This window comes from Myiozetetes cayanensis, unplaced genomic scaffold (assembly GCF_022539395.1).
Source record: "Myiozetetes cayanensis isolate MyiCay16 unplaced genomic scaffold, myiCay2020 scf9, whole genome shotgun sequence".
Lineage (NCBI taxonomy): Eukaryota > Metazoa > Chordata > Aves > Passeriformes > Tyrannidae > Myiozetetes > Myiozetetes cayanensis.
The window spans coordinates 22,594,972-22,611,257 of record NW_026088185.1 but is presented as its reverse complement, the minus strand read 5'-3'; the positions used below and the strand labels follow the sequence as shown (position 1 = coordinate 22,611,257).

At 60.2% G+C, this 16,286-nt stretch overlaps 2 protein-coding genes across 4 annotated transcripts; one reads left to right on the top strand and one right to left on the bottom strand.

Moving 5' to 3' along the window:
• Positions 1-171: 171 nt before the first annotated feature.
• On the top strand, positions 172-15,750 carry STK16 (serine/threonine kinase 16). 2 transcript variants are annotated; one of them, XM_050339909.1, is made up of 20 exons: positions 172-466; positions 770-879; positions 1,268-1,370; positions 1,764-1,948; positions 2,228-2,343; positions 2,461-2,608; positions 2,821-3,043; positions 3,219-3,320; positions 3,525-3,683; positions 3,781-3,897; positions 4,333-4,606; positions 5,088-5,199; positions 5,323-5,490; positions 5,609-5,679; positions 14,065-14,284; positions 14,357-14,490; positions 14,566-14,686; positions 14,760-14,855; positions 14,926-15,047; positions 15,137-15,750. In XM_050339909.1, exons 1-20 carry the CDS (start codon positions 178-180, stop codon positions 15,273-15,275), a joined length of 3,009 nt encoding a protein of 1,002 aa, XP_050195866.1. In that variant the 5' UTR covers positions 172-177; the 3' UTR covers positions 15,276-15,750. The 2 variants fall into 2 exon arrangements, with proteins under 2 accessions (XP_050195866.1, XP_050195865.1); XM_050339908.1 differs by lacking the exons at positions 172-466; positions 770-879; positions 1,268-1,370; ... (9 more) ...; positions 5,323-5,490; positions 5,609-5,679 and adding an exon at positions 13,232-13,338.
• GLB1L (galactosidase beta 1 like) lies at positions 7,083-12,489 on the bottom strand. 2 transcript variants are annotated; one of them, XM_050339905.1, is made up of 16 exons: positions 12,347-12,489; positions 11,718-11,890; positions 11,251-11,401; positions 10,947-11,007; positions 10,579-10,673; positions 10,016-10,196; positions 9,869-9,927; positions 9,580-9,701; positions 9,358-9,398; positions 8,943-9,061; positions 8,728-8,802; positions 8,561-8,650; positions 8,316-8,429; positions 7,924-8,055; positions 7,392-7,607; positions 7,083-7,319 (listed from the first exon to the last, which is right to left on the bottom strand). In XM_050339905.1, the coding sequence occupies exons 1-16, from the start codon at positions 12,458-12,460 to the stop codon at positions 7,101-7,103; spliced, it is 1,962 nt and encodes a 653-aa protein (XP_050195862.1). In that variant the 5' UTR covers positions 12,461-12,489; the 3' UTR covers positions 7,083-7,100. The 2 variants fall into 2 exon arrangements, with proteins under 2 accessions (XP_050195862.1, XP_050195863.1); XM_050339906.1 differs by lacking the exon at positions 7,083-7,319 and having other exon boundaries at positions 7,418-7,607; positions 7,924-8,003.
• Positions 15,751-16,286: the final 536 nt, after the last annotated feature.

Genomic DNA, 16,286 nt, shown 5'->3' with positions numbered 1-16,286 from the left:
GGTTTAGGGGGTCCCTGGGGTACGGCAGGTTTGGGGGTGATGGGGGTACGGCAGGTTGGAGGGTGATGGGGGTACGGCAGGTTTGGGGGTGATGGGGGTACGGCAGGTTTGGGGGGGGATGGGGGTACGGCAGCTCATTGGGATATGGCAGCTCGTGGAGGGATGATCGCGAGGGTGATGTCCCTGGGTGGTGCGGAACCCTGGGGGCAGTGCCGGTGGGAAGGTCCCGGCCGCAGGGAGGGCTCGTGTGGAGGGAGCGGTGTGCCCGTGGGTCACCTGCGGGTGGTTCCCACCGGGCCTGTCGCTCAGGCGCTGTCCCATCCGCTAGGAGCAGGAGCAATGCCGGCCTCGGAGAGCAGGTCCGTGTTCGAGGCTGCCCAGGACCCCGTCCTCCTTCACGGTCTGACCCTCGTCACTGGAGTTGCTGCAGACACAGGTGCTACCGAGCTGGCACGAGTGAACCACGGTGCGTGGGGCTCCGTGGGGATGGCGGGAGGGAAGTATTTGTCCAAGCTTATGCCCCCTAGCCCCAAGCCACAGGTTGGGAACTCTGTCCCTAATAGAGCATAGGTGGCCTCACTGGAGCTTGGCCATGGGAGCTGCCTTGTGGGCGGGTAAATGGGCTTTTCTCAGTGTCACCCCAAGGTCCCTGAAGCTTCTTCTACAACCATACGGCTCATTGGGTGGCTGAAGAGGGACCTAGAAGGCTCTGTTCCTTGTGGCATAGCCTGGGGAGCTGCCTGTGCACAGCCCTTCCTTCTTCCTAAAGAGAAGCCTGCAGCCACCAGCTGCGAGGAGAAGATCCATGAGGTCCCTGAGGTGCCAGGGAAGATGTGCTGCTCAACCTGTGGGCAGGTGTTTGGCAGCCGGGAGGAGCAGGTGAGCGGGGCTGGACAGCCAGCATGAGGTGGGTGTGGGGCTGGCATGACTGGTGAGGTCCTGCTGTGCAAGCTCAGCCCCAGCATGGTGCAACCCAGTACTGGCTGTTTCCTGGAGCTCTACTGCTCATGTCCTGCTGGGATCTGGCACTCAAACCTTGCATGTTATAGGTTAAAAGTATAATTTACTGGAAGTAAATGTAAGTGTAGCACAGGCCTGTACCTCTTTAGGTTAACTGTTCCTAAATGTACTGCAGTCTTCCAGTCAGGATTACTGAAGAGTTGCATCATCGGTTTAGCACTCAGGATCTGTCACCTCATGCCCTTTGGTGGTGGGGGTTTCCATGGACCACTAAGACCCTGCTGGCTCATACCTCTTTGCTCCACAGACTGAGCACTACCATCTCGACTGGCACCGCTTCAACCTGAAGCAGAGACTCCTGGGGCGCCGGGCGGTGCCTGTGGAAGTGTTTGAGGAGAAGACCCGCACAGGTGAGGAACGGGCCTGTCTGTGTTGGAGCCCAGGGGCTGTCAGTGACCTCGCTGGGCCTGTTCTGGGCAAGGATGAAGCCCTCTGCTAGCTCAGGGTTCCTTTATTCTGCCCCTGTGGGGTCTTCTGGGGTTCCAGCACTGCTCCTGAGCCTTGATGATTTGTTTTAGGGAGAAGGGGCAATATGACTGAGCTGCTGCATAGGCATATCTGTGGGTCCAGAGCCCGAAAACCCTGCCTCCCCAACCCACAGCCCCCTTGTGATATGTAGGGTACTGGACAGAACGTTCCTGGGGTTGTAGGCTTGCTCCTGGAGTCACCTGCGGAATTTCTGGGGAGGCTGTTTGGTTAATCTTTGCCCTGTTTCACTGCACCTTTTTTTTTTCCCCTTGCAGGTGATGTTTCCAGCATCTCAGGATCCGATTCAGAGAGCTCTGATACAAGCAGTGAGTCAGAGTTGCTGCCCTCTGCCAGTGACAGCCCTGGGACCCCGCAGACTTCCCGCTCCCACAAGGTGCTGCTCCGCAATGCTGAGGGCCAGCTCATCTCTGCATACCGCTGCGTGCTGGTCACAGGGAAGGCAAGTCACAGCCCAGCTCTTTGGGAGAGGGACCCCAGAGAAGGTGGGTGACACTGGGGGGTAGACATCTGTCTGACAGTCCCCGACTTCCCATGAGGGGAAGAGTGGTCTCTGATGCCAGGTCAGAGTACCAGACTTGCTGGTGGCCTAATTTTTGGCTCTGGGGTGCTCCCAGAAACCTGCTTCTGGTGCCAGCAGAGGGGTTGATCTCTGTCTTGGGGGACAGCAAGAGCTAAGGAGGTGATCCCATGGGTGCAAGCAAGGGTGTCTGTGTATCAGGGTGACATCGAGGAGCCAGCTGAGCTGACAGCATCACTGCAGAGCCTCAGCACGAGCACGTGCTGGGTTGTGCTGATGATGGGTGGCGGGCACTTCGCAGGAGCTGTGTTCCAGGGGTGAGTATAGAGGGACAACTGGGCTTAACCCTTGGCTGGGGTTGCAAGTGGAGCTACTTTTGCACGTTAATCCTGTGCTCACTGAACCCTGTTGCTCATGCCTGCCCCTCTCCCCAGCCCCGAGGTGCAGGAACACAAGACCTTCCACCGCTACACGGTGCGAGCACGGCGCGGCACAGCCCAGGGCCTGCGGGATGCCCAGGGGTCAGCACCCAGGTCGGCTGGAGCTTCCCTGCGGCGTTACAATGAGGCTGCTCTGCTCAAGGTGAGGATGCACAACAGCACTGGGCTCTTGTCTGGCTCTGTGAGGTGGTACCACACTGCTGCTGGGGGGCATGGCAGGGGTGTGGGCTCTGCAAGAGGGTCAGGGCCCAAATTAGGCTGCTCTGAGGCCCTCCTGGGTCTGTCTCTGCTCCAGAGATACCTTTGCCCATGCAATGTGCTCAGGATCCCAGGGTGCTTCCCCTTCCTCCCCAGGATATTCAGGATCTTCTGGCAGCCTGGGCACAGCACCTGAATCAAGCTCAGCGCATCTTCCTCCGGGCCCCTCGTCACAACCGTGCGCTGCTCTTTGGCGGCAGGAACCCACCCCTCACCCGAGGGGACCCTCGCATCTGCCACATCCCCCTCAGCACCCGCAGGGCCACCCTACGAGAGGTGCTGCGAGTCCACGCCACGCTGGCCAGCCTGCAGGTGTATGGTAGGTCGGACCAGTCCTTGTGCCTGTGGGTCAGGGCAGGTGGGGTGGCATGGTCTCTTGGCAGGAAGGGATGCTTCCCTGTGGGATGGAGGTCCTAGTTCTCCAGCCCTCAATCCCTGGAGACATGGGGTGTTCCCTGTCCCCAGGCAATGACAGGAGCACCCTTGCTGCCCAGGGAAGGACACACCATTGGAGGATATCACTGGGTCCCCCCGGAAGGTCTGGCAGAAGAGGCAGCGGAAAGCAGAGATGAATCCCCCACAGGAGGACACACCTGGTGAGTTGAGCCATGGAGGGAAACATAACTGAGCAAACAGGAGGGGTCTGATGTTAATGGCATGGATCAGATTTGCAGCCCAGAGGGGATCTGCAGGGTGTGGCCTCATTCTGGACAGGAGAAAGATAGGGTGTGCTCAGCTGAGAGACCTAAGTGATTCGTTCTGTGTGAGAAGCCTCAGACTCAGTCTTATTACCCCCTCAGCTCCAGAGGAGGAGGAGGAGGAAGAGAAGGAGGAAAGCCTTACAGGGGAGCTGGAAACTGTTGAAGTGACACTGGGGACCTTGGACCTCCGGGAATTTGAAGTGATGCCCAAGCGAAACCGCAAAAGGCAGAAGAAGAGGGACAAGAAGGTGAAGAAAGGTGAGGGGGAAGAGCTGTCTGGGGGCAGTGTAGGAAGGTTATGGCTGGGGTGCAGGCTGACCCTGGCTGTCTTCCTTACCATGTGTTCCTTGTGCAGAGCCCTGTGCTGAAGAGACTGGATACCATGGTACCCAATGTGTGCAACCTGGCCAGGAACCAGTGACAGAGCTGCAGGGGGAGGCTGAGGCTGGGCCCCTTCCCTGGGGTGATGGAGGTAAGTGGGGTCAGGAGCTGGATCACTGGATGCCTGCCCCATTTACTGGTGGCTTTGCCATGGGGTGAAGAGCACGTCATGCAGGTGCCCAGAGCAGTTGGGAGTGGGATGTCTGTAGTGCAACCACGTGCCTTGGAGTGAGCTGTGTGTATGTAGGAGCAGTAGCTTGAACTGGAAGGCCAGGCAGCACCTGGCTAAGCCAGGTGTTTTGGGAGGATTAAAGTGGGTCTCATCTCTGGAGAGGACTTGGCCTGCTGCCAGCACTGCCCAGCAATGCCGTGGTACATTGCCAGAGACTCTGAAGGTGCTGGAGATCCTGCAGTGCCCAGAGCTAGCACGATGATGCTTTAACTGCATCATTCATGTTTCCTAGTCAGACCAGAGCACCACTCTGCCCAGGGAGGCATCAGACTCTTTCCTGTTCTTCCCTCATAGGAGACCCTCAGACCCGGCTCCGCGATGCCTTGTTCACCGCCTGCAAAACAGGGGATGTGCAGACACTGCGGCACCTCCTGGGTGTGCGAGAGAGCGGGGGCCTGCAAGGCGACAGCGAGGATGGGGAGGTCACACAGACTCTGGATATGGCCTACTCCCTGCTCAACCAGCCTGTGGATGAGCGTGGCTGCAGCCTGCTCCACGTGGCAGCGCGGGCAGGCAAGGCGGAGGCCGTGTGCCTGCTGCTGGAGGCAGGAGCGGACCCTGCCCTCAGGTATGGCTGCAGGGTCCCCAGCAGTTGACAACCACAGCTCTGCTCTGGGAGTCCAGCAACTCGCTCCTGTCTCAGCTGCAGGAAACTGGTGCCACCCTTGTCCTGGGACAGACAGGGTTGGTCTCTACCAGCCTGGATGTCTGGGTTTGTTATGAGAGGCCTAAGTGCTGAACCATCCTTCTCTCCACCTGCCTGGTCTGGCACAGCAGCAGGCAAGGCAATGCCCTAGAGCGCACCCAGGTTTATTGGTAAACAGTTCTGAGGGTAGGGATGAGACCAAAGCCCCATGCTGGGGCTTTGAGATGCAAGAAGGGAAGGATTTTGAGGATTCTGATGTAGGAATAAGGAACTTTCCCCTCCTTGGCTGTGATACCATGGCCTGCAGTACTCATTGCATATCTCTGGGAAGTCATTGGCCTCACAGCCCAGTAGGACACGGGCAGTAAGACGGCAGGGTGAGCTGGTCTCCCTTGTCTTGCAGGGACAGGCAGGAGAGGACCCCGTACTGCGTCTCTGCTGACAGAACGACCCGCAACACTTTCCGCAAGTTCATGGTGGACCATCCAGACAAGTACGACTACACCCGTGCCAAGGTGGGTACCTGCCCTCTGCCCTTGCCTTCTGGGAGCTGGGGGACCCCAGAGCAAAGTGCCCCTCTTCCACTTGTGCTGTTGCCCCAGGCTCAGTGGGAAATGCTGCCTGCCCTCTGCCCTCAGGTACCAGGGCCCCTGACACAGGAGATGGAGGCCAAAAAACTGGAGAAGAAGCGGGCACAGAAAGCCCAGCGGAAGCAACGGGAGCAAGCGCAGCGGGAGGAGCGGCAGCGCTGGGAGCAGGAGCAGGAAGAGAAGCAGAGGTTCGCAGCCCTTTCTGACAGGGAGAAGGTAAGGCTGTGCATTGGCAAGGGGATCGAGCCTGGCTGTGGCAGTGCTACCGTGGTGGGCTCTGGGCACAGCAGCTCCCAGGGGCTGGGGGTGGCTGAGCTGTCTCTCTGCTCCCCAGAGGGCACTGGCTGCCGAGCGGAGGTTGGCTGCACAGCTGCAGGACACCGGCACAGCACTTGCCAACATCAGGTAATGGTCCCGGCAGCATGGCTCTGCACACAAACTCTCCCATGTCACAGCACAGCTGTTCCCTGCCCTGATTGCTCCAGTTCTCATTTCCAGTCTAGAGCTATTCCTGTCCACCCAGTTCCCTGTAGTGCTTGTGTAAAAGCTTTCTTTCTGTGTTGCCCTGCTCCCCTGAAATATTTTGGAAAGGATGACTTGGTCCACCTGCAAACCAACTCCCCAGCCACTCCTGTGCCCCTGTTCCTGACTTCACATCTCTTCCCTCTGCCATCCCACAGACTTATTGGCAGCCAGCACAGCCTGTGCTGATCTGGGCAGGGGCTTTACATATGAGGCCAAATTCCTCCATGTTCATTCTGCCCCCAAAGTGCCTCACACTATCCTCCCACACAGCATCTCCTCCAGGGAGCATGTCCAGGCTAGGCTGCTGGGTGAGCACATCAGCCCTGCAGGACTGGACAAGCATCAGCTCTCTCATGCTGCTGGTGTCTCGTCACAGCCTAGGCAGTAAATCCTCTCCTCCTCTAACTCTTAGAAGTGTCCCCTTTGCTCAGGGCCATCTCTGTTCTTTCCTGCAGCCGCTGCTGGCACTGTGGAGAGTCCCTGCTGGGGCGGATCCCTTTCCATTACCTTGACTTCTCCTTCTGCTCCACGGCCTGCCTGCAAACCCACCGCCGGGCCCAGGCCAGACACACCTAAGGCTGGGGACTGCTGCCACCTGCCAAGGACCAATGTGGGGACATGGCTGAGCACTGGCTGTGCAGCAAGGGAGAGCCTGTGAAACAACACTGGTCGGAGGGACTGAGCTGGCCATGTCACTCTCTGGGGCAACTCTGGCAAGGCTCTGGGCATGAATGTCACTCTAGGTGCTGACTCTGGGGATGTTACAACTGAGAGGTTGTGCTAGTGTGTGGTGGCCTGGCTCCAGCTGGGGGTCTTGCTGCCAAGCTTTTCTCATGGCTACCTCTTAGGCTGTTCGTGCTGGAGGGACAGATCCTGACACATACACACCCTGCAGCCCTGAGCGACCTGCAGCCATGCTTGTGGGCACCTTTGAGGTGGTTCTTTGCCCTCTCCTCTCCTGGCTGCCATCAGCATCTCAGTCCTGTCATGTTAGCAACTACCTCTTCTGCCTACATTGTCAATAAAAAAGTGCCTTGACCCCTTAGACAGGGGCAGAGTCAGCATGAGCACTGGAATTATTTGGGATGAATGTGGGATTAACATGCAAATAAAGCTCAATCCTGGGCCCCATTCTCATTAGCACAGGCCCTGCCTGGCCTGAGAGGAGGACAGAAGCTCTGTATGTCCATGCCAGGACTTGTGCCACTTTCCTAGGACCCTGCAGCCTCTGTACTTCACCTGCCCCTTGCCATCTCCGCAGCCCCAGCAAGAAGCAAGGCCACTGCCCAGCAGCCCTGTGTTTATTCTGTGGCCAAGGTGCTGCAGCCGAGGGTCTTGTTGAAAAGGGGTCGGTCGAGGAAGAGCAAGAGGGGGGTGAGGGGTGCCCCTTCCAGCTCCAGCACTGTGATGTTGTTGGGACGGCCAACGTGCAGCACCGAGCCGGGCACGAAGAGGGTCTGCTGGGGCCCACGGTGGGTCCAGTACCGGCCCAGGTTGAAGCCGTTTATCCACAGCTGTCCCTGGAAGATGATGGAGATGGGACTGAGCTGTGTCCTGTTCTACCCTCACCCCCTTTCCTGGCACTGCCTTACCTTGCTCCAACCTGGGAACTTCACAAATGTGTCCCAGGCAACACCAGGGGTCTCAAAGGTCCCGGTGTAGAAGGCTGGCCCTGCTCTGCCCCTGCTGCTTGATTTTGGCATGGCAGCGTGGGGCCAGCCCTGCTGGACTGCAGTATCTATGGCCAGGGGATAGATCAGCCAGTTGCTGAGAGGGATAGAGTCCAAGGAGATGTTTCCCAACAAGCCCTGAGATGGAACAGGAGGGAAAATGAGACGGCAGCATCTGCCACAGTCAGAAGAATACTTGGCTTCCCCAGCAGCAGCAAAGGTGGGATAACATTCCCTCTGAGGGGCTGAAGGGCCCTGGCTGCCATGGCAGCTTAAGTGGGAGAGGGGTGCCAGTCTCTTAGTCCTGTCCTGGCAGGTTTGCCAGGAATGGTGTGCGATGAACCAAGGAACAGGACTTGGGGTGGCCCCCTGAAGGCTGGGGTCTGTCACAGGTGGCAGTAGAGGGGGTTACATGGATGGCCAGGCCATTCCCTCTTGGAGGGCTCTCTCTTACCTTGAAGTCACTGACGTTGGCCCCAAAGCTGATCCTGCCCATGTTCTCCAGGAGCATGTCCAGGGTGTCCCCTTCCTTGCCTGTCACACGCAGTGTCATCTGCCCATACCTCTCCAGCATCCCCTGGTACTCCTAAAGCCACAAGGTCAGCGCTGCCAGCCTGTGCTCAGATCCCACCACCCCCAATGCTGCCAGCCCTTGCAGAGCCAGCCTAGGGAATCCACCCCCAAAGGGGACAGATTTGGGCTAGAGAGCCACACCACAAGGGCTCAAGGGTGGCTCTCAGCACTCTGGCTGTCCCCAAGACCCTGGCATAGCACAGCCCCACTCCTGGCTGTCCCACAGCCCTCCTAAGCACTGGCCCAGGGACTGGTGTGCTCCCACAGCCTCACCTTCTGCAGCATCACGTAGCCGCGGTCGCAGATGCTGTGGGGCGGAGCACCCAGCGTGGCTGGGTCCAGGATGTCCCGGGGCAGCTGTGTGCGGTACAGCACAAAGCCATGGGCCTGCAGGACACAGCACAGCGGCACAGAGGGGAAACGGGGCTGGAGATGAGCTCTGCTCCTCCGCCCCGGAGCCAGAGCCAGGCAGACAGAAGAACCTCCCCAAGTGTCCCCCACTATCCCCAGCCCTTCACCTGCTTTATGGCCTCAAAGGTGAGGGGGAACTGGCTCTGGATAGGCCCAGAGGGGCACAGCACATCCAAGACATCCAGGAGGTCAGCATACTGCAAAGTAGGGATGGGTGTTTGGCAATTGAGCAGTGCCAGGCCAGGGTAGCACAGCCCTTAGGACAGGCACTCACCTTCCGCAGGGCTACCTGGCCATAGGCATACTTGGGGGTGGCAGGTGGCATCGGACCGACTGGCAGGGGCTGGAACTGAACAACAAACTGTCAGCTGCCCCCTGGGGCAAGCAGGAAGATGTCCCTTGCCCTGCTGAGACCCTTTATGTTCCCCTCTGTCCTGGCACAGCCAGTGGTAACCCGTACTGTCCCCTTTGTCTTGCCAGGTTCGGTACCTTGCTGATGACCGTGCGTATGGCAAACAGCTTCTCGGTGGGGTCTCCTGCCTCTGACAGGGGGGCATCATAGTCATAGCTGGTGGTCACTGGTTTGTACTGGTCCTTGTAATCAGCACCTGGCCGGGGAAGCAATGTGAGCAGCAGGAAGGGGCTCTGGCACAGCCCACGGCATGGAAGCCAGCCCCAGTCTGGCTGCAATGCAATTGGAGGGTATGATCCCAAACTGTGGACCCCTCCCTAGGGACAAAAGGAGTTCCCCAGGCGAGGACAAGCTTGGGTTCAGGGGCCCTTGGCTATGTGTCAGCCAGCCACATGGGAAAGAACAAGAGCCTGAAGCAGGCTCCTCAGGGATGGCCAAGGAAAGCCCCTCAGCCCTGCAGTGCCCCTCACCCTAGGGCAGGGCCCTACTCACCACTCCAGTAGGCAAAGTTCGTCCCTCCATGGAACATGTACCTATGATACACCCCAGAGAGCCCTGTCAGCACCCATACAGACTTAGCAGGGACTAACCACGCACTGCCCCCTCCCTGCTGCACCCACAGTCCCAGCCCTGCCTGCCCAATCCCTGTGGGATGAAGGTAGAGGTGATGCCAACTCCCCTGCTGGCTGTGCCCCCTGCTAGCTGACTACTTGCATGTTGACGCTGGCTCCCAGCTGCAGCATGTCCTCCAGCCCCCGGGCCACCCACGCTGCACTGGTGCTGGCGTGCGCCTCCCCCCAGTAGTCCAGCCAACCTGTGTAGTACTCAGAGTTTACCTGGGGGAGAGAGGGACTGTCACTCACCTGGAGCTGAGGCTCCTGGCACCCATTTGTCATCCACATTCCCCCTGCTCACCTGCAGCCTGGCCTCAACACCCCTCTTTGCCTCTGCCTCCCCAAAGCCATCACAGGTCATTCCCCCACAGTGCCCATGCCAAGCTCACCAGGGGGCCCTTCGGTTCCACGCGGCGCTGGGCATCAAACGCCTCTGTCACATTGGATCCTGTGGAGGTGGAGAGGGGTGGTTTGAGCAGGACAGAGAAGGGATCCCCATCCCCTCTCCGTGTTCTCCTCCTCCCCCATAGGGGTACCTGGCCCGAAGTCGATGGTGGCGTAGAGCCCCTGCAGGGTGCCACAGCGCAGCTCCTCTGCTCTTGTGCTGTCGGTGGTGAAAAGCAGCACCTCGCTCCCCAGCAGCGCCCGAAAGGAGCCCAGCAGGTGCTGCAGGTATCCATAGTCACAGGCATAGTAGCTCCCATATTCATTCTCCACCTGTGAGCAAGGAAGGGGCTGGCACCCAGCATGCACATGACAGGGCTGCAGCCAAGTCCCACTACCCACTGGGATAAACACCCAACTCCACCCTTTCCTCCTGACATCATCAGATGTAGTGAAAACCCTCAGGTGTGTCCTGAAAATGACTTTCCAGCCCCACCATGAGCCCTAGCTCTGCCAGTCCCTCAAACCACAGCTGGGCTGATGGCAGCTACCTCAGAGTCTCAGCCCTTGGATTTAGACCCAGGTCCAGAGGTTGAGAGGGATTTATCTGAGCTGTACTGGGTGAGGTCATGGTGTAGGGTGTACAGGTACTTTTTGGGGCACATCCAAAGGTGACCCAGAACAGGGCAGGGAGCTGGGCCCCACAGCACCTTACCTGCACACTGATGATGTTTCCTCCATGCTGGTACAGGCGTGGCTTGATCTTGGGCAGCAGGATATTGAGCCAGGAGTCCACAGCTGCCAGGTAGGCTGGGGTGACAGAGGGCAGCTCAGCCTGGCTGCAGCATCCACCCCAGCCCACTTGCAGTCAGTCTGCCAGGAGGAAGATAGAACAGACGGGCAGGGCCAAGCACAGTGGGGAAGCAGAGGTGGAGTACAAACCACGACGCTCCCAAAAGATGGAGAAGACCATAAGAAAGGCAACACACATGGGGCTGGCAGGTGTGTGGAGAGACACCAGTGTGCCAGGGCTGGCACCAGGCTGTAAGAACACAGTGGTCAGAGCCCTGTGCTGAACCTCACCGGGGTCAGAGGAGCGTAGGATGATGTCTGGTTTCCACAGCAGCCAGGCAGGCAGGCCACCCTGGAGAAACACATACAGCAGAGAGGAAGGCAAAGAAACTGCTCAGCAGCCCGGGCTGACACACAGCTGAAACCAGCCAACGCAGTGCTAATGCTCGGCACCAGTGCAGCATGTGCCCCACAGGGCAGCAACTTGGGCTGATGTGACTCTGGAGTCTCTGCAACAGCCAGAAAGGCCAACCCTACTGAGCCCTTCCCAGACCACCTATCACCCCTCTGTGCCAGGCTGGGGGCGAGGGCTCACCATCTCCCACTCCGCACAGATGTAGGGCCCTGGCCGCAGGATCACCAGAAGTCCCAGCTCAGCTGTCAGGTCCAGGAAGGCTTCCACATCCCGATTCCCAGCAAAGTCATAAACCCCTGGTAGCGTCTCATGGTAGTTCCAGGGGATGTATCTGGGGCAAGAGGGGAGATCAGCATGCAGGGTTTAAAGGGTACTCCAGCAGGACAGGAAAGCATCCCACCAGCTGGTCCCTCTGCTTCTGGGAACTGGCCTCCAGCCTGAGCTGATTATGGCAACTGGGGCTGGACTGGCACTAGTCCAGGTTCATGCCTGTGTCTGGCAGGGCTGTCCTGAAACAACAGCTCAGTGCATGTGTTGGACCTTTCTCCCTGTGGTCAGACAACACCTTTGTCTCTGTTCCTACTCCAGGGATCCCAGAAGCCCTGAGTGGCTGTGGTGGCAGTGGGCTGTGTGCCATCGGGGCTTACACCTGCACAGCGCTGAGCCCGCTCATGTGCATCTTGAGCAGCCGGTCCCTCCAGGCAGGGCGCGGGACACGGGCGTAGTGGATGCTGCCTGAGATGTAGCGGAAAGGAACACCGTCCTTAAGGAAACAGTTGCACTCGTAATCCACCTGGAAGGAGCGTGCTGAGGGGGAGGCCTGCGGGAGAGTGGCAGTTCTGGGGGGGCTGAAGACCCTCCCCAAGCCCAGCTGCCCCCTCCCATGCTCCCTGGGACAGGGACTGATGGGGGCTATTTCCTGGGGGGCCTCTCCCCGAGGAGGGTACCACAGTGCCCCGGGAGAACAGAAGGGATAAGCAGAGCAACCATTCACACAGCCTGATGGCCCTCCCCGCTAATCAAACATCCGGAGGCTGAGCTAGTGGCATTTTGGGGAACGGGTTCTGCTGGGGAGGGGTACTGAAAGGACAGGCAAGGAGCTGGAAATGCAAGCGGGACATTGGGGCGGGACGCGGGCGGCAGCACGGGGGAGCCATAGCAGGAAGAGTAGGAACACGGAGAGGGAAGCAAGGCAGATTCCAGAGTCGTCCTACCGGATCCTTCATAACTTAGCCCCACACGTTTCTCCCAAACTTTTCCACCCATGTTTGCTAACCTGCGTACTCAGGAGCCCCACCGCCAGCAGCAGGGCGAGGCCCGGCAGCCCCATCCTCGCCGGGTGCTCGGCAGGCCCGGGGCAGAGGACGAAGCTGGACGTGGACACCACCATCACATGATCCGAGAAGGATCTTGGCCAGGCGCTGCTTCCTCCAGATATTAAATGCAAGCAGCTGGAATAGCAACACGGCTGGGGCGGGACCATGGGACGGGGTGGGCGGCTCTGACCCCGCACGCCTGGCCAGCGCACATCAGCCCCTCCAAAGCCCAACCAGCAGGGAATGCTGGCGGCACACCACCAAGACAGCTCCGGCCGGCAGGCACGTCCCCGGTGCCCCCCGGAACAGTGAGTGGCACACGTGGGGGGACAAGGAGCCTCATAAGAGTAGCACCACCAGGCAGAACCCTTCCAGTGAGCTCAGGCCGCTTCTTCCATCAGGGAGGTGGTGATGGAAACCTCGGCTGTAGCTCTGGTAGGAGGGATTCTGCTGCTGCCTGAGGGAAAGGAAAACGTCCCAGGACCGAGGGCCAGAGCTGGTGACAGAGCTGATGACAAGTGTGTCGGGAGGTGCCGCAGGGCACGACGAGCTCCCTTGAGGTGGCTCCGTCACCTCTGTCCCCTGCACCACCGACCCGCTCGCCCGTGCGAGGGGCTTGGCTCACCAGGGCCAGCCCCGGGAGCGGCGGGGCTGCGGGCTGCCGCCACCACCGCCACCGGGGGATGCCACCGCGCCAGGGGCACCTAGAGGGGCTGCCCGGGGCTGCTCGCACGGAGGAGGGAGCCCGGGATCCCGCCGCAGCAGCCGTACCGTGCGGCAGGAGGCGGCGAGGCCCCGCCCGGCGGGTGACGCGGCGGGTGACGCCGGGGGTGACGCGCGGCGGAGGGCGATGACGCGGGCGGGCGATGGGGCAGACGCTGTGCGTCTGCTCCCGGGGCACCGTCAGCCTGGGGGGAGCGCGGTACCTCCTGCTCCACCGCCTGGCAGAGGGGTGCGCGGCTGTCTGGGGCGCGGGGGGCTCGGGCGGGGGGTCCCCGGGCTCTGGGAGGGATGCTCGGGAAAGAGGGGTCCACGGGCGGGGGGGGGATATGCTCGGGCTGGAGGATGCTCGGGCTTGGGGGATGCTCGGGTATGGCGGGGCGCGAGGGCCTGGGGGCGCTTTTGCGGGGGGAGTGCTCCAGTATGGGGGGCGTGCTCGGGCAGGGGTGTGCTTGTGCATGGGGCATCCCCCATGCATGGGGGATGTTGGCATGGGAATGTTCAGGCGTGGAGGTGATGCTCAGGCATGGGGAGATGCTTAGGTAAGGGGGGTGCTTGTGCGTGGGGACATGATTGGGCACGGGGGTGATGCTCTAGCACAGGGAATGATCGGGCAGGGTGGAGAGGTGCTTGAGCTCAGGTCATGTTGGGGCATGGGGGAAATACTTGGGCTCGGTGGGGGATGATGCTTCAGCATAGGGGATGCTTGTGCATGGTGGTGGATTGTCATGCTAGGTGGCAGGGGTTGGTCATGCCAAGGAGTGGGTGCTCAGAGCCATGGCAGTGGGGGTGATTGGACCAGTGGGGTTTTTCATGCAGAGGAGAGATGCTTTGGCATGTCTGAGGGATTCCCGCAGCCCTCTGGCCTCTCCCCTGGGTGCTCATAGTTGAGACAGGGCACAAGGCCCTGACATGGATGCCACAGTGCTCAGCCCATGCTGTGCTTGACTCCTTGCAGGGGCTTCAGCTATGTGGACCTGGTAGAGGGGCTGCGGGATGGGCGCTTCTACGCCCTGAAGCGCATCCTGTGCCACGACAAGGAGGACCGCCAGGCCGCCCTGCACGAGGTGGAGATGCATGGCCTCTTCGACCACCCCAACATCTTGCGCCTGGTGGCCCACGCCATGGTGGAGAAGGGTGCCAAGCACGAAGCCTGGCTTCTCCTGCCCTATGTGAAGGTGAGGGGGGCTTTCCTGGCTGCTCCACCACCCCAGGAGCAGCAGTGGTGACCAGCTGTTTGCGTTTGCCAGGGGGGGACCCTCTGGAGAGAGGTGGAAGCACTGCGAGAAAAAGGGACCTTCATGCCAGAGCAGCGGATCCTCCCCATCCTCCATGGGATCTGCCGCGGCCTGCAAGCCATCCACAGCAAGGGCTATGCACACAGGTGAGGGGCTGGCAGTGCTGGCTGGGGGGGTTGGCAGGGGCCCCAGTGGGTGCTTGGTGATGTCCATCCCTGCAGAGACCTCAAGCCCACCAATGTGCTGCTGGATGAGGATGACCAGCCTGTGCTGATGGACCTGGGTTCCATGAACCAAGCTCGAATAGAAGTCAACAGCTCTCGGGAGGCCATGGCTGTGCAGGTGGGTGGCCTGGAACATCACCCCACCAGCTCTCCCTGCCCCAAGCCCTTCATCCCCACTCTCCCCTCTGCAGGACTGGGCTGCCCAGCGCTGCACCATCTCCTACCGTGCTCCCGAGCTCTTCACGGTGCCGAGCCAGTGCGTCATAGATGAGCGCACGGATATCTGGGTAAGGATCCAGCCCCCTGGCCCACCCTGTCCCACTGCCACGGAGCTGCCCTGACCCCACTGTGCTCCAGTCCCTAGGCTGTGTGCTGTACTGCATGATGTTTGGGGAGGGCCCCTTTGATGCCATCTTCCAGAAGGGTGACAGTGTGGCTCTGGCAGTGCAGAACCCCATCACGTTTCCCCCCACAACCAGGTGAGGGGCTGGGGAGGGTGACCCCACTCCTGGGTAGCCCCCTGTCCTGTGCTCCACATGGGTCTCCCCATGGCTGTCTTTCCTTCCAGGTACTCAACTGGTTTGCAGCACCTGCTATCTTCCATGATGACAGTGAACCCCCAGGAGCGACCCAGCATAGATGACATCCTCCACCAGCTGGAGGGGCTGCAGCCAGCACCGTCGGGACAGGACACCACGCAGATCTGAGCCCATCCCATTCCAGCGGTGATGTGCCCCAAGGCTGAGCCAGGGAAGAAGCAGCTGCCCTAATCCCTGCTCCCTTGCAGACCTGTTGCAGAGGGAACTAATGCCCTGGGGGAGAGCTGCTGCTCTGTGCTGGAGGTGTGTTGGATTTGGAGTGTTCTGTGCCCTTGATGCTGCTACCTGGGCCTTGGTCTGTGCCTCAGAGCTGTGGATGTGTGATCTGCTGCTAAACATGGGGCCCTCACTGGCTGCTGCCTCCCCCGGGGGTAACAGAAGAGGATGCTGTAGGAACCCCCAGGGGGCAGGAGCCACGGTCCCGCAGCTCTGTGCCCCAGGAAGGTCACTCCTGCCCGGGGCAGAACTGCAGGCTGGGTCCCGGTGCTGTGCTGGAGAGAGGCAGAGGGCCCCAGTGCCCAGTCTGCCACTGCTCTTGGCACCAACGTTGCCTTGTGTTTGAAGTAAAATACGTTCTTGCGGAGGTGTGGCTGTGTCCCTGTCTGTGGGGAGGGATCCTGCCAGATCAGGGGAATAGCAGGGCACGCTGTCTGGGTTAAGCAGCCAAGCGTTACTGGAGGGGAAGGGCAGCAGAGGCCAGGCAGGGAGGCATAGACAGAGCATTAGCAATAAGCAGGGAAAGTTAATCCCTGGCCCCAGCATGGTCCTGACAGGAGCTAACACAATTCTGCAGCTGGAGCCAGGCACTGCTGTTAGAGCCTCTGGGACTGGGCACTGCAGGACAGGGCTCAGCACAGGCAGAAGGGTGGTGGCAGGGGTACAGGCTAAACTTCTCTGCTGCCCAGGGAGAGGGAGGGGGAGACTGGGAAGCTGCCAGACCTTGGGAGGCAGGAGCAGCAGCTCTGCTCTGGGGGCAGTGAGCAGAGCCTGGGGACAGCACAACCACCCCAGTGCTGGGGACACTCCCAGTCCGGCAGGCTGCCTTGGCTGGAGGGGCTCACTGGGACTCAGCAACTGGGCTGTCCACAGAGGGGTGCTAAAAGAAAAAGAGATGCAGAC

Excerpts from the sequence above, each read along its gene's own strand:
- GLB1L (XM_050339905.1), bottom strand. The coding sequence starts at position 12,460 with ATGGTGGTGTCCACGTCCAGCTTCGTCCTCTGCCCCGGGCCTGCCGAG. Across the intron at positions 11,891-12,346 it reads TGGGGCTCCTGAGTACGCAG|GCCTCCCCCTCAGCACGCTC; the intron begins GTTAGCAAACAT and ends ACTCTCCCGCAG. Across the intron at positions 8,430-8,560 it reads CCTTTGAGGCCATAAAGCAG|GCCCATGGCTTTGTGCTGTA; the intron begins GTGAAGGGCTGG and ends TGTGTCCTGCAG.
- STK16 (XM_050339909.1), top strand. The coding sequence starts at position 178 with ATGTCCCTGGGTGGTGCGGAACCCTGGGGGCAGTGCCGGTGGGAAGGT. Across the intron at positions 467-769 it reads GCTGGCACGAGTGAACCACG|AGAAGCCTGCAGCCACCAGC; the intron begins GTGCGTGGGGCT and ends TTCTTCCTAAAG. Across the intron at positions 14,491-14,565 it reads AGCAAGGGCTATGCACACAG|AGACCTCAAGCCCACCAATG; the intron begins GTGAGGGGCTGG and ends CCATCCCTGCAG.